The 26597-nt window shown below is 36.5% G+C and overlaps 1 protein-coding gene and 1 pseudogene across 13 annotated transcripts in view; both read right to left on the reverse strand.

The window, feature by feature from the left end:
* CAB39L (calcium binding protein 39 like) overlaps positions 1 to 26597 on the reverse strand; it is a 135714-nt gene that overhangs the window by 68269 nt on the left and 40848 nt on the right. For 11 of the 13 annotated variants that reach the window (XM_077974375.1, XM_077974368.1, XM_077974372.1 and 8 more), the window contains one exon: positions 682 to 824. In XM_077974375.1, the coding sequence (XP_077830501.1) occupies positions 682 to 783 (102 nt within the window). In that variant the 5' untranslated portion in view covers positions 784 to 824. Of the gene's footprint in view, positions 1 to 681; positions 825 to 20702; positions 21117 to 26597 lie in introns of those variants that run through there. The other 2 variants (XM_028837179.2, XM_015121077.3) reach the window with 1 other exon arrangement.
* LOC711052 (beta-citrylglutamate synthase B pseudogene) lies at positions 2602 to 4342 on the reverse strand (annotated as a pseudogene).

Genomic DNA, 26597 nt, shown 5'->3' on the forward strand with positions numbered 1-26597 from the left:
TGTAAAAGGGTTTTTTTTCTTTTTTCTCTTTTTTACCATTTAGATTTATACTTGCAAAAAAGGCCATTTTTCTTCTATTTGGGCCAAGATTTGGCTCAATATTACAAAGTGTACTAGAATTGGAATAAGCTATTTCTGTACTCCTTGTAGAATTCAAGATTGTATCATTTACTGGAATAGAAGGATACTATGAACTTGTGTATTTCTTTTATAGATATCTTGAATCTTGCCATAAACTAGTCACTTTATAGAGAAATAGGATATATAGGATTCAATATCCCTTTGAAGGAATAACTAACATTCCTGTGAGGAAGCTCCATTAAAACCATATGAAAATGAGATTCACCGTAACAGAAACTATCAGTCAATCTTTAAATAAAAACTTTTTATCTTTCATGTAAATGTAACACTACACACCAGTATAACCTTTTAGATCTTTAAGCTGTGTAGTCTAGAGGGATCCAGTGTTGGTCAGAGTCTCTAGAGAATGAACCTAAAGTTCATCCCAACAGACTAAATAATAATCAGTTTCATAAAACCTGAAATCAACTTCAATCTATTTATAGAGGCTCTATGTGCACATCACAGACCATATTCTGAATTCTTCATTAAGCTTTTACATTGGTTTTTGGCATTGCAATGCATGTACTTTCATCATAATGTTACTGTTTTAGCTCATACCTTGTCTGTCTTTTTGTCTTGCTTTTCCAAAATGGCCAAATTGTCTTTCAGGATTTTCACAATTTCTGCTGGATTTTTGTGTGATTTGCTAAACAAGGGCATTTTTTTTCACGTGTAGAAAGCTCTTCTTCCAATATGGAATGCTAAAAACAAATAAGCCAACAAAAATTATAACTTTAACTCTTAATATGCTTAAATTTTTATACCAATATGTCTTATACATTTTCAATAACATGAATTCAGTAATCTGAAATGTTAAAAGTGATCAAATTAAAATGAGTTTCAAGCTTTACGCCAAATTTAAATAAATATAAGATATTTTTAAAACGATATTTTTAAAGTTTTGCTTGAAAGTTTTTATACAAAGTTTAAAATCTTTCCTGCAATAGAAACATAAGGATTACACAAGAAATAATTTTAGAGTCCAAGTTGATATGTAAAACTAGATATTTTGACCAAAGAAAGTGATAATAATAATAAATATATTCTCTAATGTTTAGCTATATGTATTCTGTAATGCTTAGTTGCTATTATTACAAGAAGTTCCATGACATAGTGAATGAATTATTTCACTAAAGAGAAAGGCACAGTAGTTTAGATATCACTCTATCTTAAATGTCCTAGACATTTCTGACTCTTTGAGTCAATTATACTTTTTTCCATTATTTTAAAAAATATACACTTATTCTCTGAATGCATAATAATCAATGATCAAATATTCTGCATTAAAGTAGAATTTTAAAAAGAAGCCAAATGCATTCATGTATAGACATACCTAGGAGATACTGTAGGTTCAGTTCCAGACCATTGCAATAAAGCAAATTTCTCAATAAAGCCAGTGTATTTGGTTTTTCCTAGCACATATAAAAGTTATATTTATGCTATACTGCAGTCTATTAAGTTTGCAATAGTATTATATCTAAGAAAACAATATGTATAACTTAATTTATAAAAATATTTATTGCCTGACCCTTCAGTGAGTCCTAATCTTTTTGCTGGTTGGAGTCTTGTATTAATGTTGATGGCTGCTGACTGATCAGGGTGTTGGTTGCTGAAGGCTGGAGTAGCTGTGGCGATTTCTTTTTTTTTTTTTTTTGGTCATTAAGAAGTCTTTATTGGGTTATAGTCACTTTGACCCTCCCACCAAATTAAGGGGGAAAAAACAAAAAACAAAAATAAGAAATCCCAGTAAAAGAGTCCCTCAAGATTTCATAAACTACAAATTAAAGCTGCTAGTTAATAAGGAAATGGCAGAATTTTCAGAGCTGTATACTATAAAAGTTCCTGTAATTTAAGCAGATATTTTCGTCAATGACAAATCTTCCAACACAATGTGAAGTTATGCTACTCAGATATTTGTAGCAAAACTGGGTTTTTTTGGTACAAAAACAAAAGCAAGGGACCATGAAAAAAAAATTTTTTGTTCCTCATGGCCTATGAGTATACAAATTTTCTAGCAGTTTAAAAGGGTAACTATGAGAGCCTGACATTTTTCTATACCCCACCTATTCTGCCTCTCTATTTGTAGGATTTGTAAATGAAAGTAACATCTTACGAGCAGAGGTCTCATCTATCTCCCACTCTCTCCAACTAATCCTACTAATTTTATCTCATCTTCCTGAGCATCCTCCATGAACAGCATTGCAAGTTGGTTTCAAAAATAGAAAAGACGGCCGGGCGCGGTGGCTCAAGCCTGTAATCCCAGCACTTTGGGAGGCCGAGACGGGCGGATCACGAGGTCGGGAGATCAAGACCATCCTGGCTAACACGGTGAAACCCCGTCTCTACTAAAAAAAAATACAAAAAAAGTAGCCGGGCGAGGTGGCAGCGCCTGTAGTCCCAGCTACTCGGGAGGCTGAGGCAGGAGAATGGCGTAAACCCGGGAGGCGGAGCTTGCAGTGAGCTGAGATCCGGCCACTGCACTCCAGCCTGGGCGACAGAGCAAGACTCCGTCTCAAAAAAAAAAAAAAAATAGAAAAGAAAGAAAGTTTTACAAGGGTTTTGTTGGTTAATTACCAGTGGAGTCAGTCCACCAGTAGTTTGATTTCATTGGCTAGCAGCTGGTTCATGTTGAACAGGCCCCCTGGGAGCTTGGTGAGCAGCTCTCCCTCCGCTCCACTCCATGCTTTCAGGGTCGCTGTCAACCGAGCTGGAACTTGCACTCATGTTGTCAACAGCAGTACTGGCTGGGGGACCCAGCTCCGGCTCACTAGTCTCACTGGCAGTGGACACCACAGAGAGCAGGGACATACGCTGGGTGAGCCGGCCAGAGGGTAGAAGGGAGGCAGCATAGTCTGCTATGATACCAGCTACATCTAGACCTATGATACGCTTTATCAAAGGCGATGAAACCTACATTTGCATTGGCCTCACAGACGCAGAAGGAGCCGTCATCTTTCATCAACAGGTCAATGCCACACACATCCATCCCCAGGATATTAGACACCTGGATAGCTAGCTGCTTCCCTTGTTCACTCAATGAGCACATCATCCCCACACCAACTAATGAGCAGTTGCTTTGCATTCTCCCATCTGTTGAACAACCTAACATGGTGCCAACCACACGGCCTCCCATGACAATGACACGTACATCCCGTCCATGAGACTCTTTCACATACTTCTGGAACAGGTATGGTGCTTCCTGGTGAATAAGATGGCTTAGATCAGCCAAATGGTGCTTATCTCGAGCCAAGAAAACAGCTTTACCTCTATGACCCCGCGTATTCTTTACTACCATTGGGAACTCCAGTACTTCCGCTTCATCATCATTTTAGCAAAATTTTCATGGCCACCATAAGAGAAAGTATCTAGCAGAGGAACACCATGGCCAGTTAACTCTTGAAATGTCCAGAACTTATTAACGCAGTTCAGGATGGCTTGAGGTCGGTTCATTAACCGGCATCTCATCTTCTCTAGATGGTGCAAAACAGTGATGTCACTATCACTTTGCACCCAAGGGGTTGGTACTCTACCACCACTTGTGGGTAGGCAGTGATTAGCTCTCCATTGATCTGCAGACCCAGGTTTCCTTGCTCGATTGTCAGCACCACCTCATCCATCACCACAGCCCTAAAGTCCAGTTCCTCCTCACAACATTTGGCCTTCAGTGCTCGTAAAATCTCTTTTTGAGGATAGTCTTCCCTGACGTGACGATCTGTCAAAAACCATAACTTGGCAGCCACAGAACTACACATCTTGATTAGCTTGTGCTTCCTTACCTGGATTATTTCCTCTTGGATGTAATGTCTGCCGCGCGTGCGCGCGCGCAGGCAATTTCTTAAAAAAAGACAATAAAGTTTGCTACTTTGACTCTTTCTTTCATGAAAGATTTCTCTATAGCATGTGATGCAGTTTGTTAGCATTTTACTCACAGCAGAACTGCTTCCAAAATTGAAGTCAGTTCTCTCGAACCCTGCCACTGCTTTATCAGCTAACTTTATGTAATATTCTAAATCCTTTGTTGTCATTTCATCTTCAGCAGGAGTAGATCCCATCTTAAGAAACCACTTTCTTTGCTCATCCATAGAAGCAACATTCCTCACCTGTTCAAGTTTTATCATGAAATTGCAGCAATTCAGTCACATCTTGAGGCTCTATTATTAATTCTTGTTCCCTTGTTATTTCCAACGCATCGGCAGTTACCTCCTCCACTGAAGTCTTGAACCCCTCAAAGTCATCCATGAGAGTTAGAATCAACTTCTTCTGAACTCCTGAAAATGTTGATATTTTGACCTCCTCCCATGAATCACAAATGTTCTTAATGGCATCTAGAATAGTGAATCTTTTACAGCAGATTTTTCTATTTAGTTTGCCCAGATCCATTAGAGGAATCACTCACTATGGCAGCTTGCATCTTATGAAATATATTTCTTTCGTTTTTTAAACTTTTATTAGAACAATATGAACATATGAAATGTATTTATTTAACAAGTTTGGAAAGTCAAAATTATTCCTTTGTCCATGGGCTGCAGAATGGATGTTAACAGGCATGAAAACAACATTAAGCTCCTTATAAACCTCCATCAGAGCTCTTGGATGATGAGGTGCATTGTCAATAAGCAGTAACATTTTCAAAGGAATCTTTTATTCTGAGCAGTGGGTCTCAACAGAAGGCTTAAAATATTCAGTAAACCATGCTGTCATCTAGGCTTTGTTGTTCCATTTATAGAGCACAGGCCAAATAGTTTTAGCATAATTCTTAAAAGCCCTAGGGTTTTTGGAATGGGAAATGAGTATTAGCTTCTACTTCAAGTTACCAGCTGCATTAGCTCCTAAGTAGAGAGTCAGCTTGTCCTTTAAAGCCAGGCACTCACTCCTCCTTTCTAGCTATGAAAATCCTAGATGGCATCTTCTTCCAATACAAGGGTGTTCCATCTACACTGAAAATCTGTTGTTTTGTGTGGCCACCCTCACCAATGATCTCAGCTAGATCTTCTGGATAACTTGCTGCAGCTTCTATAAACAGCACTTGCTGCTTTCCCCTGCATTTTTATGTTCTGGAGACGGCTTCTTTCTTTAAACCTCATGGAGCAACCTCTTTTAGCTTCAGACTTTTCTTCTGCATCTTCCTTTCCTCTCTCAGCCTTCATAGAACTGAAGAGAGTTGGGGCCTTGCTCTGGACTAGGCTTAAGGGAATGTCTGTCTGGTTTGATCTTCTATCCAGACCACTGAAACTTTCTTCGTATTAACAATTAGCTGTTTTGTTTTCTTATTATTTGTGTTTTCACTGGAGTAGCACTTTTCATTTTCTTCAAGAACTTTTCCTTTGCATCCACAACTTGGCTAACTTACTGATGCAAAAGGCCTAGCTTTCAGCCTACCTCAGCTCTGGATATGCCTTCCTCACTAAGACTAATCATTTCCACCTTTTGATTTAAAGTGAGAGATATGTGATTCTTCCTTTTCCTTGAACACTTAGAGGCCACTTAAAGGGTTATGAGCTGGCCTAATTTCAGTATTGTTGTATCTCAGGGAACAGGGAGGCCTGAGGAAAGGGAGACAGGGGAACAGCCAGTCGATGGAGCAGTCAGAACACATGCAACATTTATCGATTATGGGCACAGTTTGTGGTGTCCCAAAACAATTACAATAGTACCATCAGAGATCGCTGATCACAGACCACCATAACATATGTACTAACAATGAAAGAGTTTGAAATATTGTGAGAATTAACAAAATGTATCAAGAGATATAAAGTGAGCACATGCTGTTGAAAAAAAATGGTGCCAATAGACTTCCTTAATGCAGGGTTGCCATAAACCTTCAATTTTTCAAAAACACAGTGTCTTCAAAGCACAATAAAGGTGTAACACAATAAAATAAGATATGCCTGTAATTGCTCTCTTTCTCCCTGTAGTTCTACAGCACTAAGGGAAAGATATATAACTGTAGGAATTTTAAATACTCCCTGACACCAAAACAGAATACAAATTTTTTTTTTTTTTTTTTTTTGAGACGGAGTCTCGCTCTGTAGCCCAGGCTGGAGTGCAGTGGCCGGATCTCAGCTCACTGCAAGCTCCGCCTCCCGGGTCCACGCCATTCTCCTGTCTCAGCCTCCTGAGTAGCTGGGACTACAGGCGCCCGCCACCTCGCCCGGCTAGTTTTTTTTTTTTTTGTATTTTTTAGTAGAGACGGGGTTTCACCGTGTTAGCCAGGATGGTCTCGATCTCCTGACCTCGTGATCCGCCCGTCTCGGCCTCCCAAAGTGCTGGGATTACAGGCTTGAGCCACCGTGCCCGGCCCAGAGTACAAATTATGACACGGTATCATAGATATGATATGACTTTTGTCCATTATTACTCTGCTTGGTTTTCACTGTAACAAGCTAATGCTAATTTACTTGAATTAAAAACGTTTTCAGGGTTTCCAACTCAATCTGGTGGTTAGCTAGCATTTTCTGATTCACTATCTCCCCTTTTTTTTTTTGAGAGGGAGTCTCGCACTCTCACCCGGGCTGGAGTACAGCAGCGCAATCTCAGCTCACTGCAAGCTCTGCCTCTCGGGTTCATATCATTCTCCTGCCTCAGCCTCCTGAGTAGCTGGGACTACAGGTGCCCACCACCACGCCCAGGGTTTTTTTTGTTTTGTTTTGTTTTTTTGGATTTTTAGTAGAGACAGGGTTTCACCATGTTAGCCAGGATGGTCTTGATCTCCTGACCTTGTGATCCACCCGCCTCAGCCTCCCAAAGTGCTGGGATTACAGGCGTGAGCCACCGCACCCAGCCCACTATCTCCCCTTTTCATCTGATGGTGGGTTTGTTCATTTATTCATTGAATAAATAATCTGAGTAATTACTGAGCACAGGCACTTTGCTAAATACTGGGGATAAAGCCACGAACAAGAAAAACACAATATCTGTTCTTTGGAGCTTATTACTAAGTGGAAAAAGCAAACATTTTAGGGGAAATGGGGTTATATAACGGGGAAATAACACACAGTATACTGCCTCGATACAATCTCCTTTAAAAAATTATACTCATACTTTCCTATACCTACTTATTGTAATAAGATTAGTTTAACAATGTTTTAAAATTTCACCTGATCATTATTCTTCAATTTTGGGAACCACATTTTGAAGAAAATCAAAACTCATATTCTTAAACTATGCTTGAGTTCCAGCACCCAGACCCCTGCAAATTAAGGCAGAACTCTCCTGCCTCCCCCAGTTCTTCTCAGACCATGGCCAGCCCCACTCCATTCCTAGACTAAACACCTGCCCCATCACCTGCAAACTCGAGGCTGCCTTTCTCACACTCTGGGCGACCATGCTGGTCACTATATATGCATCTACTCCAATCACAACATTTAGCCCACTGGTGCTCATTTAAGCAATGAGCCAAGTAGCACTCAAACCTTCTACACAAACACAAGACACATAAACTCCCTCTAGTTGATTGGTAACTGATCTACTATATGATTCAAAAGAAGTTAATCACCCCCTTCTAGGTGTCATTTGTTCTATCTGTAAAATGAAGTTGTTCTTAGAGTAAGATTGAGCATCAGGGCTCTAGGTTACTCACCACTGCCCCACACCCATTCTGAGTCTTTAACCCCCAGTATCCTATCATGATAAAGATAAAGCCAAAGATAAAGTGCTTAAGGTGGGAACAAAAGGAATGGAGAGGCCTGACAATGGTGCCTTGTGGGGATAAGGTGGTGGGCAGTAATTTTTCCATAAAGTCTACCTCAGAGTTTTAAGAACATACATACTATTTCAGCAAAGCAAGCAGTGGGGACAGGAAAAGACACACATTAGTCCAGAAGACTGACACTAGATAAACGCCTCCTACGCATTGAAAACTGTGTTGAGACCATGCACATCAACCTGCCCTCAGCATTAATGCTGACTGCAGGCCACGCAGCCCAGAAATGTTAGTGGACTGACAACGGCCCTGTTATACTTTTCCTCTTCCAGGAGTCAGTAAGCAGAATAAACAATAAATAGGTTGTTCTTCTTCTTCTTCTTCTTCTTCTTCTTATTATTATTATTATTATTACTATTAAAGGAACACAAGAAAAGGAAATAAATGCCCTACAGACTTGGGCAAGAAATGTTGCTTCTGAAATGAATTCTCTATAAAGCTAGAACAGACATAAATTTAAGAAAAGAAGAAAAGGAGACAAAAAGCTCTTTTAGACAAAAAAAGAGCTGGCCAAGGTAAAAGACTGAAAATATACACATATACACACACATAAACACACACATGCCCAAAATGCAGACTGGGAATCCCAAACTGCATAGAGCAGAATAACAATACAGAAAATGCATCTGGGGCAACTTCAAGGTACAAAATTAGTTAGTCTGCATGTATTCATTCAAAAAGTATTTACTGAACACTTATAATGTACTAGGCACTGAACAGGAAATATAAAACAAAGAAGCCTCAAAGGGCTCACGATGTAGTGAGAGACACAGACACATCCAAAATTTTCCCAGAAGGCAAGAAAAGGTTGAAAAAACTAAAATGATGAAGAAAAGATATAGAATGTGTTTATCTTTATATCTATATAGGTATTTTATAGCAATATGAAGAAAGTGGAGTGTTATCCCCTAACAAACAGGTGTTACAACAACAGAGGGGGAGGATAGGAAGCCAAAAACAACAAAGGAATTAAAAATGGAACAGAATCAAAGATATAACAGCATAAACAGAAAAACAATCTAAACTTGATCATTCGAAAGAGTTTTCTAGTTGAGATTCATGATAAGATCCAACATTCAGTGTCTTGCGGCTTTTAAAATAAATAAACATTTCCTTCTCAAATCACATTCCAACAAAATGACCTTAAAAAAACAAACAAATGAAAGCATAAAAATCAGGTTGGTTTTGGACTTCCATGAACCAAATGCCCCAAGGCCATGGAGAAAACCTAGAGTTCTGAGAAGGAAAGTCTATAACCCCAAAATTAAATCTTTAGCCAATATACCATTTATGTGTGAACAGACAGTGTATGTTTACTAAAAATGGAACAAAAAGATGAGATGGAATGAGGCCCACAAAGAGCTCAACAAAATTAATGCTAAAAAATCAGAAATAGTTCTTGAAAAGGAGCCTTTATATTGTTGGCAGAACATGTGGGAGGGTGAGAATCTACAATTATAACTCATTCATATAGGAATAAAAATAAATAAGGATTCAACTAAAGAAGTTAAAAAGGAAACTGCCCCAAAAATCTCCAAGAAAAGATGGATGGAAATAAAGATAGAAGTAGAAATAACTGAATCAGAGAAGTAAAAGAAAAGGAAGAAAACCTCTGGTAGCTGTTTGGTCTGGGTTTCTTCTGGTGATAGATGTGTCTGCCATACTTCCCACATCACCTCACCCCACCAAAAGGGTGGGAACATGACCCAGGTTTGGCCAGAGTATTCCCTGTCCTGGATGCAGCAATTGGCTGGTAAATAGATTGTGACACAGCCAATCAAAATAAAAAAGAAGAAAGAAAAGTGTTAATGAGAATGCTGAGAAAAGGGAACTCTGGTACATTGTTGGTGGGAAGGTGAATTAGTACAGCCACTATAAGAAATGGTGTGGAGGATATGCAAAAAAAAAAAAAAAATAGAACCACCATATGATCCAGTAATCCCACTTCTGGGTATATATCCAAAGGAACTGAAATCAGTATGTCAAGGAAATATCTGCACTTCCATGATCATTGCAACCTTATTCACAATAGCCAAGACATGGAACCAACTTAAGTGTCCATCAAAAGATAAACAGATAAAAAATGTAGTACAGGCTGGGTGCAGTGTACACAAAATACAAAAATTAGCTGGGTGTGGTGGCAGGCACCTATAATCCCAGCTACTCAGGAGGTTGAGGCACAAGAATCACTTGAACCCAGGGGGCAAAGGTTGCAGTGAGCCTAGATTGAGCCACTGCACTCCAGCCTGGGTGAAAAAACAAGACTCTGTCTCAAAAAACAAAACACTGCTTTAAAATAGATTCAAAGCAGAGACGAAAGGTATGGTCATCTTCATTCAATATGTCCAAATTGCTTTCTCAAGTTTTTATGCCAATTTATACTTTCACAGCTGTGTAGTGTTAGTTGCAGTTATTGCCCATCCTTCCTAACATTTAGACCTGTCAGAATTTAAAACTTTCACCAGTATGACAGTTGGTAAAAGGTTGTCCCATTATGGTTGCAGTGCAGTGGTGTGATAACCGCTTGCTGCAGTCTTGACCTGTTGGGTTCAAGCAATCTTCCCACCTCAGCCTCCCGAGTAGCTGGGACCACAGGCAGGTGCCACCACGTCCAGTCAATTTTTATATTTTTAGTAGAGATGGGGTTTGCCATGTTACCCAGGCTGGCCTCGAACTCCTGGCTAATTTTAATTTTATGTAGAGACATGGTCTCTGTATGTTGCCCAGGCTGGTCTCAAACTCCTGAGATCCTCTCACCTTGGCCTCCCAAAGTGTTGGGGTTACAGATGTGAGCCACCACACCTGGCCCATACAAGCTTTTTAACTTTCTTATTCTGTACATTTCCTAATTCTATACTTTGCCCATTTCATATTTAAAAAAATTTTTTTAGAGACAAGTTCTTGCTGTGTCACCCAGGCTGGAGTGCAGTGGCACAGTCACAGCATACTGCAGCCTCGAACTCCTGACCTTAAGTGATTCTCTCACCTCAGCCTTACAAAGTCCTGGGATAACAGGCACGAGCCACTGTGCCCAGCTACTTTGCCCAATTCTTTAAGGTGGCTAAAGAAAGTCATACCAGCTGCCAATACCAACTAGTACAGTTCCTCGCTAATAAATATAAATAAATCACATGCAAGAATCATGAGGTGTTTGATGAAAATCAAGAATATAAAAGAGAAATATAAAAATAAATATAGCAAACCATGGGGGAGATGGTAAAAATTACATTATATTTATATACCCAAAAGATATGCTATGCTATCACATCCATAAAATAAGAACAGGCTGCTATGGAAAAGAAGTAAACAATCAATGAGAAAACATTCTTGGAACTAAGAACATGCAACGCAATAGAATAGCCGATTGGCAGAAGGGTATAGAATTGAAAAACAAATCCGCAATTTAAAGACCAAGCCATGGAAATCTGAAATGAAGAGTAAAATACAAAGAAAAGCAAAGAACTAATTCAGAGAAAAGTTGGAAATATACAGGGTAGAGCTGGAGAGCCAATACTGATTGAATATAAATTCTTAAAGGAAAAGAAAAAAACAGATAACCGATGAGAGAGTAACAAATACATCAACAAATAAAAAGGGAGCAAAATTCCTAGAGCTGAACATGTCTTCAGATTTAAGTAAACTCATGGTTATCACACGGCGGGAATGCAAAAAGGCCTACTCCGAGATACACGGTGAAATTTCTGAACTCTAAAGAGAAATCCCACAAACTTCCATAAAGGGGAAAACTCTAGAGTGGCACCTAAGAACCAGACTGTCAGAGTGGAATCAGGATTAGTAACTTCACCCCAAATGACAGACGGCAGTGAAACACTGTTTACATAGTTTCTAGGGAAAAAGAATTCTATACGTTTTCACCTAGAATTCTATACGTTACCAATTATGCAGATGTGAGGGCAAACTAAAATTATCTAAGGACGAAGATAGTGAAGGAATAGGGGGAAGAGAAAGGAAGATGGAGGAGAGACAGAAACCGACCGAGACTCTGTCTCAAAAAAAACAAAAACAAAACAAAACAAAACAAAAAACAGGAGTCTGGTAGGGAAAGAGATAAAAGGTAGCTACTGACAGAAGTGAGAACAAGAGCTACTAGGAAAGTGATCTAAATTATTTTCAGTTTAAATATGTTCAATGTAGACCCTAAGTAAAATTCTGGCCAATAAAAATCAAAGGCTGTGTTTACAAAATAAAATACCAAATCAGATTTTTAATAATAGAAAACTGATGAATATAATAAATTATATCGATAAGTCAAATAAAAATTATCTCAGTGGCATATGGAAAAGGTATCTAATAAAATTAAAACCAAGAGAGATACAAATCTTAGCTCAATTTACAAAATAATGGTTAATGGAGGCATTCTTACTAAGAGGCGGTATAAAATGAAGGTCATCACAATCACTCTATCATTACCATATGTTGTGGTTAATGCATTAAGGTATAAAATATATGCTATAAATATAAATATATAACATAATATATAATTATACTATATATAATATGATATATAATGTAAATAATAAAAATATAAAATAAATGTTATAAAATTTGGGAAGAATGTGACAAAATTATAATTAACAGACAATATGATTACATACATAAAAATATGAACAACTGAAATTAGTAGAAGTTACGTAAAGTAGTCAAATACATGATAAATATACATACAGCTTTCACATCTAAGCAACTGCCAGCCAGAAAACATAATAAAAGCATATTTTGTTCATACTGCCAACTAAATATGTACAAAACCTATACCAGATCTGTTTTTTAAAAAACTACAAAACCTTAATTTAAAAAATAGGATAATTACTGTTCCTGAAATAGAAAACTAACAAATAAAACAGAGAAATAGATGTATGTGTCTATTTATCTATTCATCCCTTCAGCTAGCCATCCTTTTAATGTTATAGTCACAGAATGATTCTAGAACATGGCTTAGCTAATCTTAATTATATTATCTAAATTATGAGTTTGTGATGGTTTAACTTTCTTCATGTAGGTATTTTTCTGCATTATTTATAATGAGCACATTTATTTTTTCTGAAATAATGAAGAGACTTGTGGAGAAACCTATATAATTAAGATAGGAAAGATCTGAGGTTAAAAAAACACACCCTATTATGTTCTTTAATAGAATAAATATTATTTAAATGTCAGTTATTCTTGAAGTCCACAGTTTGTACAGTTCCAATCAAATGTCCAAAAAAAATTTTTTTGGTATCTAAATTTAGTCAAGAATACTAAATAGGCAAAAATAACAAATTTGAAAAATGAAGATTCCTTAGGAGGAAATGAAATGAAAGGTGTTATAAAGTACTGTAACACAGTAATAGCACAAGAAACAAACACATCAATGAACAATACAGACCAGATAGAGATGTTAATATAAGTGACTCTCAAATTTCTGGATGTGAAATAGTTTCTCTAATTTTAGAAATGACAAAATAAAATTTCAAAGAAAAAGACCAACAAATCAAAGTGAATACAAATATTCCACAAATATACATTTGAATTTCTATAGATAAAATAATTTTTTAAAATTACAGGAAAACAACAAACTAGAGAATTCTGTGATATGAATCTGAAAGATGGAGGGCTAATATCATTACGAAAGATCTCTTTAAGACAATTAAGAAAACCATTAAGGAAACATACAGATAAGGGAAAACCATAAATGAGGAATTATAGTTAATAAACACATTAGTAATTTTTTTTTTTGTTTTTTTGTTTGTTTGTTTGTTTTTTTGAGACGGAGTCTCGCTGTGTCGCCCAGGCTGGACTGCAGTGGCGCGATCTCGGCTCACTGCAAGCTCCGCCTCCCGGGTTCATGCCATTCTCCTGCCTCAGCCTCCCAGTAGCCAGGACTACAGGCGCTCGCCACCACGCCCGGCTAGTTTTTTTTTTTTTTTTGTATTTTTAGTAGAGACGGGGTTTCACCATGTTAGCCAGGATGGTCTGGATCTCCTAACATCGTGATCCACCCGCCTCGGCCTCCCAAAGTGCTGGGATTACAGGCTTGAGCCACCGTGCCCGGCCAAGTAAATGTTTAACCATTCTCTATAATAAAAATAAATGCAAACTCAAAGTGAAAGACTATTTTGTCCATTATGTTACTAAGTTTTTTGTTGTTTTGACAAACTCAGTTCTAATGATGGTATTGTGCAACAGGCTCTCATTTCTTACTGGTGGGGATATAAATCAGACAATAATTTGGCAAATATGAATCTAGAACCTTAAAATGTTCATAGCCTCTGGCTTTATAGTAATTCCATTTCTGGTAATCTGTCCTAGGAAAATAAACTAAAATAAGGAACTATCTTTATATGCAAAAATGTTTACTGTAATTTTTTATCATAAAAAACTGAGAAACATCTGATCTAACAGAGGGAAATAATTAAATTGTGATATACCCAGTTGATGGAACATTAGCATATGTCACAGATTTTTTAAACTTTTAAACTTTTTACAGTTGTTTTACATTTTAACATCTTCAAAGCTTAGGTGTTACAATTGTTGGTGCCTTACACTAACAGGCGGGTTCTTTTCTTTCTCGGTTGTACATAAAGTACCCATACGTCCCACAACCAGTAACTTATTAAATTTGATGAAATATGTCTATGAAAATATTTCCAAAGAATGTGAAATAGAATAGAAATGTTAAGATAAAAAACAGCATCCTAAATTAAGTAGCATAACTACAACTATGTAAAGCAAACAAAAACACAAACACACAAAACCTATGTATAGAAAAAATAATTTTGAAATGTTAACAGTGAGTGCCTCCAAGTAATGTAGTTTGCTCGTGGATGCTTAATTTCCTTCTTCCTTCAAATGTTCTGTTTTTTTCCAAAGCTTGTATAATAGATCATGCAAATGCTTTTATAGTAGAAATGCCTCTCTTAAATGGTATTTTGAATGAATAAACAAATAACCTTTTTTTTTTTTTAGTTCAAACTGTGGAATATCTGATTGTCATGTCTTTTCTTTTCTTTTTTTTTCTGAGGTGGAGTCTCACTCTGTTGCTCAGGCTGGAGTGCAACGGCATGATCTCGGCTCACTGCAACCTCCACCTCCCGGGTTCAAGAGATTCTCCTGCCTCAGCCTCCTGAGTAGCTGGGATTACAGGCGCTCACCACCACGCTCGGCTAATTTTTGTATTTTAGTAGAGACGGGGTTTCACCCTGTTGGACAAGCTGGTCTCAAACTCCTGACCTCGTGATCCACCCGCCTCGGCCTCCCAAAGTGCTGGGATTACAGGCGTAAGCCACCACGCCTGGCCTGTCCTGTCTTTTCAAAGCATTATTCACATATGATTCTTTTGGCTATAAAGTTTCATAAAGAGTAGTACTTGGCTCAGATTCTGGAGAGAAAGCCAAAAAAGATCATCCAACTCTGCTCCCAGGGAACTCACGCCCTGTAGATTTTGTAGTAGATTTTGGCAGCATTCTCTTTCCTAATACACAGTAAAATATTTCATATTCCTAACTTGTGTGTGAGCACCATTGAAGACGGCCCAAAATCAACCACTCAAGTGAGTCATCTGAATATGTTCAGTGACATAAATGGAAAGGAGAGTTGGCGGTGGGGGGGATGGGGGTGGGAAAGGACCTAGGGGAAGAGGAGAATAGCCACTTGGAGCATTAAATGCCCTTGTTGTTATCCCACTTAAAATATTTCAAAGGGAAAAATGTCTAATATCTAATCTGCAACTATGCTATTCAATAATAATTCGAGGCCAGGTGCAGTAGCTCACACCTATAATCCTAACACTTTGGGAGGTCAAGGCTATAGTGAGCCATGTTTGTGCCACTGCACTCCAGCCTGGGCAACACAGTGAGACTCTGTCTGAAAAAAAATTTTTTTTAAATAACATTTTGAATGTCAAGGGTTTCCCAGGAAAACTGAAGGGAGTGGGAAATTTATCTCTGAAGCCAAAAGAGAAGTCTCAACATTTCCAGAGGTATAACCAAACCGCTAACTCATCTGAAGAAAGTCAACTAAAAAATAAACCTTCTTTTCCTCACATAAGTTTATTTTACAATCAACAATGAGTTAGAGAGGAACATTTCCAAAATGATTTCTTAAGAGCCTGTTAATTTAACTTAAGGCACAGGCACCTTCTGTTAAACTAAAAAAATTAAAATAAACCTACCACCACATAAAAAAAATTTCAGGGCCAGGCGCAGTGGCTCATGCCTGTAATCCCAGCACTTTGGGAGGCTGAGGTGGGCGGATCACATGAGGTCAGGAGATCGAGAGCAGCCTAGCCAACATGGTGAAACCTCGTCTCTACTAAAATACAAAAATTAGCCAGTGTGGTGGTGCGCTCCTGTAATCCCAGCTACTCAGGAGGCTGAGGCAGAAGAATCACTTGAACCAGGGAGGCAGAGGTTGCAGTGAGCCAACATCGCACCACTGCACTCCAGCCTGGGTGACAGACCTGAGATTCCATCTCAAAAAAATTAAAATAAAATAAAATAAAATTCAGAAAAGTTCAGGGATAGTATTATTTTATCTGTATTCCAAATAGGATTCACAGATAGAAAGAAATGAAATCAAATGTACATGGCAAATAATTGTGCCTGTAAGATTCATTTCTAAAAATTAAATGGGATAGAGGTTAGATGAGTGCATATGTATGTCAATATTAATTGAACCGTTCTCCTAAAATGGGTGCTTTTGATTATACAAAAATCTTAAAACAAAAACATGCACCTTAAAGTTCTACTGTATTTGCTACTGTATCCAGGAAGACTCTCCCCCAAAAAACATAATTTAGAATTGCCTTCACAGAGATGGTTAAGTTACAAACATATCATTATATATGTAATAATACCATATCATTATGAAGCAAATTATATATGTCAAAGAATCTTCCAATCAGTATCTTCTATGCTTCAATTTTTCCATTTTAAAATATACATCCTAAATGTAATTACAAAGCACCACAACTGAATTTTGTACTTGAAAACCTATAGATATGAGTGAAACAATGAAGTATAAATAATGACTTGCATGGATAATCCTTTTTCTCAGTTCAAAATGACTAAGAAAAACTTGTTTTTATAAGTTTTATTAACCGAATTTGAGGGAGAGGCATTTTCTAAAAATGGGCAATTTACACAGAAATGGAAAAGTTGTGAGGAGCTTTTTATGAGTCCCATTCATCTGGAAGCATCAGTCAGACTTACATCAGAAGAAAAACTCTTTAATGAGAAACTCATGTCCCTTGTTAATTACTCTTTATTTCTAATGTACAGTAACACTGAAATACATTTTTAAAAATAATTAACACATAATGTTAGGAATATATACAACTACTACTACATTTATTATCTAAGGATCCTAGTAGGCTATTGTAGTTCGAGAAAAAAAAAAAACTAGTAACTTTATTCATTAGGTTCACACTAATGTTTTTGTTGACAGCTTTAGTCATTTGTCAGAGCCAAAATTTTCTGCCTTTATTAGCTATTAATAAATGTCAATGATTGAAAATTTTATGGTAGAATTTTACAATCTCAATTTATAGCACAGATCTGAACCTAAGTCAGTATTCTCAAAAACTGGTAACTATCATTAAAGCATTAGATCTTACTGAAATTAACAAATGGTTACTCTTTAAAAATAGAATTATCAAGGGAAACTCATAATTCATTTTTCATTCTTTCTTGTAAGCACATACATATTACACATAACAAATTTTGTTTAGATGCTGTTATTGATATTAAGGCACAGTTTATACAAATAGTGTGAAATACAACCATTTCATAGCTTCAGTAAGCCCTGTGCCTGTCTTTGACCTGTCAATCTATAAAAACATTAACATGAGAGAGTAGAGATGAAAGTGATTTTGCTAAAGTTGTCTGTTATCCCCAAGCTGTTCGAAGTTGATTCGGTTTTTCTGGCTGAGTAATTTAATATAATCTTTCGCCCTTCCAAAGTTGGAAGAGACTATATGAGTTTCTGCTAGAAATTTGAGACATTTAAGTTACAAAACTGGAAAGTATATTATCTCACTTACAAGCAGTAAAGATCTCTGTTTAAACTAATTAATTAGTGAAATACCAACTTTGACTATAATTAATAGACATGCTAATATAGTTTTAATAGATTTTTCTTTGTTATGTGACTATCAGCTAAATATAATCTTTAAGCCACATTATGAATATATATGTGCATGTAAACACACACATATATATCCCAGAAATGGAAAATTGTCCAAATCTACCTTCACCCATTCAGTAAATATTTGTTAAGAACCTATTATATACCATTTAGGACTATCAAAATCATTACTTTTTACATAAGATTTAAAATAGACTAAAGAAAGTATTTCTTGATCAAATGGAAGAGTTTTTATGCCATTACAAATCATCCACAATAACCGAAACCTGCATCTACTGTATTGTTTATTTCATTATTATTTCATTACATATGCATATTGCATTACTGACTTTTAAATTTCATATACTGGCACTTCAGAGACACTTTCAGGACCAATAAAGTTAATTTGGATAGACCCAAGACAAGTTTTCCAAAGAAGTCACATTTCTTCATATGGGTCCTAGTAAACATTTACAAAGACAGAATCCTTCTGAGTTAAAGTTGACACCTGACTTTAGAATGTCCCATGTACTCAAGATACCTTTGTAAACTGCCTCCCCTCGTCACCATTCCTACTCATTCAAGATAGCAACCAAGTTATACCATGGTCTTTTCTTGCTGTCTTCAGAGTTAGACCTATTCTATCTTACTTTTGCTTTGTTCACATCTCACAATTCAATCAATTCTTGTCAGATCATCTCTTTCTCATAATGAAAAACGTGTGCCCCTAAGCCTCTTTCCTTTTTTGTATATCTTGGAAAATAACTCATTTCAATTTTGTGAACCAAAGAAACAGTTTAGTCCTCATGCAGTAACTACTATCAGGTACCTACTATGTGCCACACACTGGGCTAGACCTTAGGAATGGCTAAGTATGAACTCAATGGCCAGAAATATTCTTGTAGCAAGAAAAAGAGAAATCACTGATTTCAATGTCAGATCAGATCTCAAAAACAGTGCAATCAACCTTGAAAGCTCACGAAAGTACCCAGAAAACCCATAAGCATCCTTCCAAATACCTATCCACCTATTAAACTTGCTTTTCTTTAAGCATTTATATTTAGAATAAAAATAATATCTTATCCAACATAATTATTTTATATTTAGTTTCATCATTGGAATTGACTTTCCTATATTTTTCAAGTAGCAATGGTTTTTCTACAGCATGGGTAAAATATATTCCTCAACTATAACAAATGCCCAACACTCACTTGATAAACTGTTTCCCAGGGAAAATGGGTTCTAAATTTCCAACAATCCCTTCACAAGTAAACTTCTGAAATACAAAGTATTTGTAAATTGGGAATGCATTATTCTTTATTTCTACATTTACATTCCTATGGGCCTGGGAAATGGTACCATCACTAAGGTAACACAGTAAATGACTAGTTTAAAATAAAAAATTATTCTGAAGAGTGTGAAGCTGTATGCAAATAATTTTCCACCAGTCTAAGAAGGACTGAGCATGTGAAAATCTATAAAGAAAAGTAAGTTTGTGATATTATCTCTATGATGTTTACTTTTAAGTGCAAGATACTAACTAGTCCAGAAAAGGTTTCCACAGACCAGCTGAGCTGCTTCTTACACATAGGTCAACAGTCAAAAAAAAAAAAAAACTCGCAAAATCCCACAAAACAAAACCTGTTCTACAGGTTTCTGTACACGTAGAGGAAATGTTAGAGAAAGTACAGCCATTTTATAGTCTATCTAGGGTACAAGCCCCTTTAATGTGTTTACTAATACGCTACAGAAGTTCTCATTTCAGTTGTTTTGCCTTAAAGGATTTGCTTGAATCAATAACTAAAGACATATGTATTTCTTGAGACTAGCAGAGGGTAGATTAGAAACTCTGCTTAGAGTGGTGCATCTTCATGCAGTGACTCAATTTCACAGTTAACAACATACACTTTCTTCCTCCTACAGAAGAATGATTACATGCCTCCATCCATGTCTTTAAAAAGATATATATAATTAGCATACACTCTCCTATTTTAAGATTATACAAAGAAGGTTTTATTGGAATGTGAATAGATATTTTTAAGAGTTTATTTTTCCTTGCTCTATTGCTTATACAAGCACGCACACACACACCCCGGGTTATATTAGCTCTTTAACAGAATAAGATTATATGAGAGGAAAGCTTGGTATAAACTGTAATAACAAAATAACTGCTTTTTATTCCTTACTTAGAAACCCAAGTGCATTCATTCATTTTACATAAAGCAGGAAAAATCAGGTGTCACTTATTGGGTCTAACAGAAGCAGTCAACATTTAAATTATATATCCTTTTAAATACTAGTATCAACATTTTTATTTAAATTATGAGAGAATGCTGTAATTTATAATACAAAATACAGTGATAATTTAAAATTTACTAACAATAGACAGAAAGAGATAACTTTCAAATTTTCATGCAGTTGAAAAAGAAACATGAAAAATGGCACACTGTACTGCCACTATTTTATTTTTGGAAACTCTTTGTAAATAAAAACCCATTTCCAAAATAAGATATTCCATGAACACGGAATAGTTGGTAATGGTTCAAGTGCCTTAGGCAACAGAGAAGTATTGTTTTGTAGTTTTTTTAAACCTCTCCTAGTAACAGCAATTCATTATGCACAAAGAAACAAGGTAACAGCACGGTTTATAATGAATATATAAGTAATAACTGCAGAACCTCAATTAAAACTAAAGTTTATCATATTCGTTCCATTTCTATAAACCAGTATAGATAACCTTCTTGATACTCACCAAATGTTACAGAAATGCCTAGGCTTTTCTAAGCAACAAAACGTAGACACATGGTGAGGTGCTGAAGACAGCTCTTTCTTGAGCTCAAAGCACTTTAGATGAAGTAACCTTTATCGTCCATTTAATAGAGGTTGCCTCCTATTATCAGGCGTGGCAGAGAGAAGAGTTTCCACAATTCGGTCTTGACTTTCTGTCCCTCTTTTTGAAGAGTAACAGTTACCACCGGAAAACGTTACCAGAAAATGATCACTTGAACACTCACAGAGAGCAGCTGTAAATTTCCACTCTCTTTGCTTGCTCTCAGATTCCAAGCCTTGCTTGTCTCTTAATCTGTCACAGGCAGTTCTGTTTCTGGTCAAACCAGCTTGCTTATGCGTCCTCCACTCCCTCTCTAACACTTGCTTTCAGATATGTACCACAGTTACAGCTCCCTCTTTACTTCCTCCCTCCCCAGTCCTGCAACGTCACAAGAATGCGTGTAAAGCTGAGGCAAAATAAATTATTGGGCCAAAAAAGAAAAAAGTCTAGAGATAAACAAATTTTTTTCTCATCACATTTTTCTGCCTTAAGTCTTATACTTGTTCATACACAGGGTTTTGTCAACTGATTAAACTGGCTTGACCATCTTGTTTAAAAATGTAAATAAAGGTTCTTTTTTAAAAAAGCATGTTGATAGTAATAATAACAGATTCACCTGCTAATATGCTAGCTCCTCAGGGAAGATGCTATTCCCAATTATAAGAAAGTGGAGCAAGTAAACACACAAGTACTTGTATTAGAAACTTAATCTTAACATTTAAAAAGCAAGGAAGGTTTTAGAGTACTTGTAATTTAAACCGTGTAATTTTATGAAAACTTAATGTATTTCTTAATATGGTCTATTTTGAAACTTGGACCAAAATTTGCAGTTATAAAAGGGAAAATTATAAAGAACATAGAAAAATATTGACACCAAAAACAATAGAGCAGCTTAATCATGTATGTGCAAACCAAATGTAATTATTGCCATTAGAAAGGTTTTTTCCCCCTAAGCATTACCGGTCAGAATGCATAACACCTCTTATAAGAATTACAAAGGCTAAAGGCTACAAAAAATTATTAAAGTTATTATATACATATAATTATAGGGTAAAGTATCTTAAAATTATGAAACTCTCTGTAAGGTTTGGGGATGAGGAATTAGGTGGAAAGCTGAGTGGGCTCATGGCTGGCAGGCTTAGATGGCATTTGTAGGATTCTTTGGAATTAGGAGGCAATGTATGCAGCTTGGAATACGTGCTGGCTCTGTATGAATGCTAGTCAGATCCTGCTTTGGAGTTCTGTTCCAGTTCCTTAGCCCAACACACTTTTAGGTTCTCCATCTCCCACTATGTCCCTAATCAAAAGTCTTGGGCCCTTCTACTGATGGATCTCCCAAGTACAGAAGGAACAGAAGTAGTTATTAGACCTATTATTAAGTAACACATTATTATTCTCTGCAGAATTAAAATCTCTCTAAGAATATGAGCTTAAGTAAGGTGAAAGGTAAATATCTATAAATAGTTGTTTATACCCCTTAAGAAAAATAAGTCAGTAAAAGTCGGCCTTAAAATATAGATGTCTTGATCTGGTTTATTTAAAGTAGAATTAAAATTTAACTATATTATACAGTTATTTGGTTATTTCTTAGCACCTATTAAATAGGTATCAAAGATGACTAGAGATTAGTCTGCCAATTATTCTTTCAATTAGCAGTTTTATAATTTTTAGAGTTTTATTTCTTCTTTTTAAAGAGATGTTAAATGGAAATAATTCTAAATCACTCAGGGTATGAAGTGTCTAGTATCTTGGGTTATACTCCAAGAGTTGTAGTATAATTAAAGAAATTCAGAATTGATAAAAGTGGTTCTTAGGATAACAGCAAGGTTAATTTAAAATTGGGAGACTCTATATCAATCTACAATGTATTCAAAGGCACAAAGTCAAGTCAAGGACTTTAAGACATATAATTACTAAGATTATTTATGATTGATTGTATATTTAATTCCTATTAAATACCATTCCATATTTCCAACAGCAAGAGTGAAGAAATCTCATAATCTACAGGAAATTGGGTTGAGTATTCAGAAGGATATTGCCTCAGTAGTGGAACCAAATTAGGTTTAGATTAAAGATTGTTCTGGTCCCTCCTAATAGATATTAAAAGTAAGCCCTGAAAGGATCATATTATTTCCAAATAACTGCAACCCAGAGTAAAATTTTAAAATATTTATATAAATTTTTTAAAATCTAGCACACAATAACGTAAAATTCACAATATCTGCCATCCAGTCAAAAATCACCAGGCATGCAAAGAAGCAGGAAAACATAATGCATAAGAAGGAGAAAATCGATCGTTAGAAACAGAGTCAGAAATGACACAAATAATAGAATTACTATACAAAGACATTAAAACTATAAAAAATATCTTCCATAAGTTCAAGAAGGTATTAGAAAGATAAGAATGTTAAGGAGAGATATGGCAGATATAAAAAAGATCCAGATCAAATTTCTAAGAATTAAAACTACAATTTCTGAGAAAACATTTATTCTGTTTTATGGAATGAAGTGTTGCCCAACTCTAGAATCACAAATAAGGACAACTAAGATCTTTAAACAACAACAACAAGAAAAAAGCCCTATAAACTCTGGAATGAAAATTACACCAAATGAGATGAATAGCAGACTACACCCTGCAGAAGAAATGATTAGTAAACTTGGAGACACAGTGACGGAACATATCAAAATAAAGCATTGACAGAAAAAAAGTTTAAAAAAATAAAAATGAACAGAGAATCCCTGAACTATGGGGAAACTTAAAAGAACCTAATGTATACTATATATACTACATAGCATATATATGTATACTATATAGAGAGTATATATATACTATATAGTATAGTCTTTGGGCCTTGAATAAACATCAGCAGTAGCCAAGAAATAGTTGTTACAGGCCTTGGGTATAACCCAGTACTGTGGTGGCTTCAGGTGTGACCCAGCATTGACCCAGTATAGTCCTGGCAGTGGTGGTCACAAGAGGGCTCCCCTTCCCTCCCCCAACTGTAGGCAGCTCAGCAAGGAGAGACAGAGAAAGATCCCTTTGAGGGAAAGTAAGGGAAGAGAACAAGAGACTGTCTGGTAATCCAGGGAATTCTCCTGGATCTTACCCAAGACCACCAAGGCGGTATCTCCTTGTGTCTGCAAGTCACAACATTACTGGGCTTTGAAATATCATCTAATGCAAATATGGCTGCAGTGACCAAAGACTTAGATCACAATACTCAATTCCCTTTGAATATTTGGAAAGGCTTCTTAAGAAGGACAGATACATTCATCCTTGAGAGGTCGGGAAAAAAAAATTTAAAAGACAAGTACAAATAAGCCCAGAGTGTGAAGATTAGAAGAAATACCTAACTCTTCAATGCCCAGACACTGACAAACATCCAGAAGCATCAAGACCATCCAGGAAATCATGACCTCACCAAACCAACTAAATAAGGAACCAGTGACCAATTCTGGAATGACAGAGATATGTGACCTTTAAGAGAATTCAAAATAGCTGTTTTGAGGAAGCTCAAAGAAATCCAAGATAACACAGAGAAGGAATTCAGATCTTATCAGATAATATAATAAAAAGACTGAAATAATTAAGAATCAAGGAGAAATTCTGGCGCTGAAAAATTTAATTGACAAACTGAAAAATGCATCAGAGTTTCTCAAAAGCAGAATTGATCAAGCAGCAGAAAGAATTAGTGAGCCTGAAGACAGGCTATCTGAAATACACAGAGCAGTCAAAAGAAAAAAGAATAAAAATAAGGTAGCATGCCTACGGGATCTAGAAAATAGCCTCAAAATGGCAAATCTAAGAGTCATTGACCTTAAAGAGGAGGTAGAGAGAGAGACCAGGGTAGAGAGTTTATCCAAACAGACAGCAGAGAACTTCCCAAACCTAGAGAAAGATCAATATTCAAGTACGAGAAGGTTATAGAACACTAAGCAGATTTTGCCCCCAAAAAACTACCTCGGGACATCTAATACTCAAACAATGAAAGGTCAAGGATAAAGAAAGAATCCTAAAAGCAGCAAGAGAAAAGAAAATAATAACATATAAATGAGCTCCAACACATCTGGCAACAGATTTCTCAGTGGAAACATTACAGGCCAAGAAAGAGCAGTTAAGACATATTTGAAGGTCTGAAAGAAAAAATCTTTTATCCTCAAATATTATATCCAGTGAAAATATCCTTCAAACATGAAGCAAAAATAAAGACATTCCCAGACAAACAAAAGCTGAGGGATTTCATCAACCCAGACCTGTCCTACAAGAAAAGCTAAAGGGAGTTCTTCAGTCTGAAAGAAAAGGACATTAAGGTACAACAAGAATCATCTGGTCATCTGGGCCAGGCACGGTGGCTCACACCTGTAATCCCAGCACTTTGGGAGGCTGAGGCAGGAACATTTCATGAGCAGAGAAGTTCAAGAACAGCCTGAATAACATAGCAAGACCTCATCTCTACAAAAAATCAAAATTAGCCAGAGTTGGTGGCACATGATTGCACCACTGCACTGCAGCCTGGGTGACAGAGCAAGACCCTGTCAAAAAAGAAAGAAAGAAAAAGGGAATGAAGGGGAAGGGAGGGGAAGGGAGGAGAAGGGGAGGGGAAGGGGAGGGAAGGGGAGGGGAGGGGAGGGGAGGGGAGGGGAGGGGAGGGGAGGGGAGGGAAATACTCAATGGAATACTATTCAGGTATAAAAAAGAATGAGATCCTGTTATTTGAAACAACCTGGATAGAACTGGAGGATATTAAGTGAAATAAGCCAGGCACAGAAAGACAAACTTCACATGTTCTCACTCATTTGTGGGAGCTAAAAATTTAAACAATTGAACCTACAGAGATAGAGAGGAGAATGATGGTGACAGCAAGTAGGGAAAAGGGGCTGGTTAATCCACTAATGGGGATGAGTATAAAAATATAGTTTGATACACTGAATAAGATCTAGTATTTGACAGCACAACAGGGTGACTACAGTGAGCAACAATTTGTTGTACATTTTAGAATAACTGAGGGAATACAATTGGAACGTTCTTTTTTTTTTTTTTTTTGAGACTGAGTCTTGCTCTAACACCCAGGCTGGAGTGTGCAGTGGCACGATCTCGGCTCACTGCAAGCTCCACCTCTTGGGTTCACGCCATTCTCCTGCCTCAGCCTCCTGTGTAGCTGGGACTATAGGCATCTGCCACCCCGTCCAGCTAATTTTTTTTTGTAGTTTTAGTAGAGACAGGGTTTCACCATGTTAGCCAGGATGTTCTCAATCTCCTGACTCATGATCCACCCACCTCGGCCTCCCAAAGTGCTGGGATTACAGGTGTGAGCCACCGCACCCGGCCTGGAATGTTCTTAACACAAACGATTGATGAATAGTTGAGGTGATGGATACCCTATTTACCCTGAGGTGATTATTACACATTGCATGCCTATATCAAAATATCTCATGTATCCTACAAATATATACACCTACTATGTACCCTAAAAATTAAAATTTTGAAAATTAAAAAGACAATTGAAAAAGTCACTCCAAAAAATAGTTTTTATTGATACTTTTAATTCTAATCTATCATTACAGAATTTTAACTCTACTTCTTTGCTCTTATATTCACCTTCACTTATACCACAAATCTTTGTTCTAATAACATAGTAACATAATGATATATTTGCCTAATCTTTCAATATATCTAATATGGATTCAAAATAACAGTACCAAAATTACTAACAATAACATCACTGACTGAAGTTTAAAGAATTTTTTGCTGTTAACTCATGAATTGGTCAGCATATAACTGTCATTAGTGAGTCCTAATGTTAACATTTAATTATT

The sequence above is a fragment of the Macaca mulatta genome, chromosome 17 (genome assembly GCF_049350105.2).
Source record: "Macaca mulatta isolate MMU2019108-1 chromosome 17, T2T-MMU8v2.0, whole genome shotgun sequence".
In the NCBI taxonomy this organism is placed as follows: Eukaryota; Metazoa; Chordata; class Mammalia; order Primates; family Cercopithecidae; genus Macaca; species Macaca mulatta.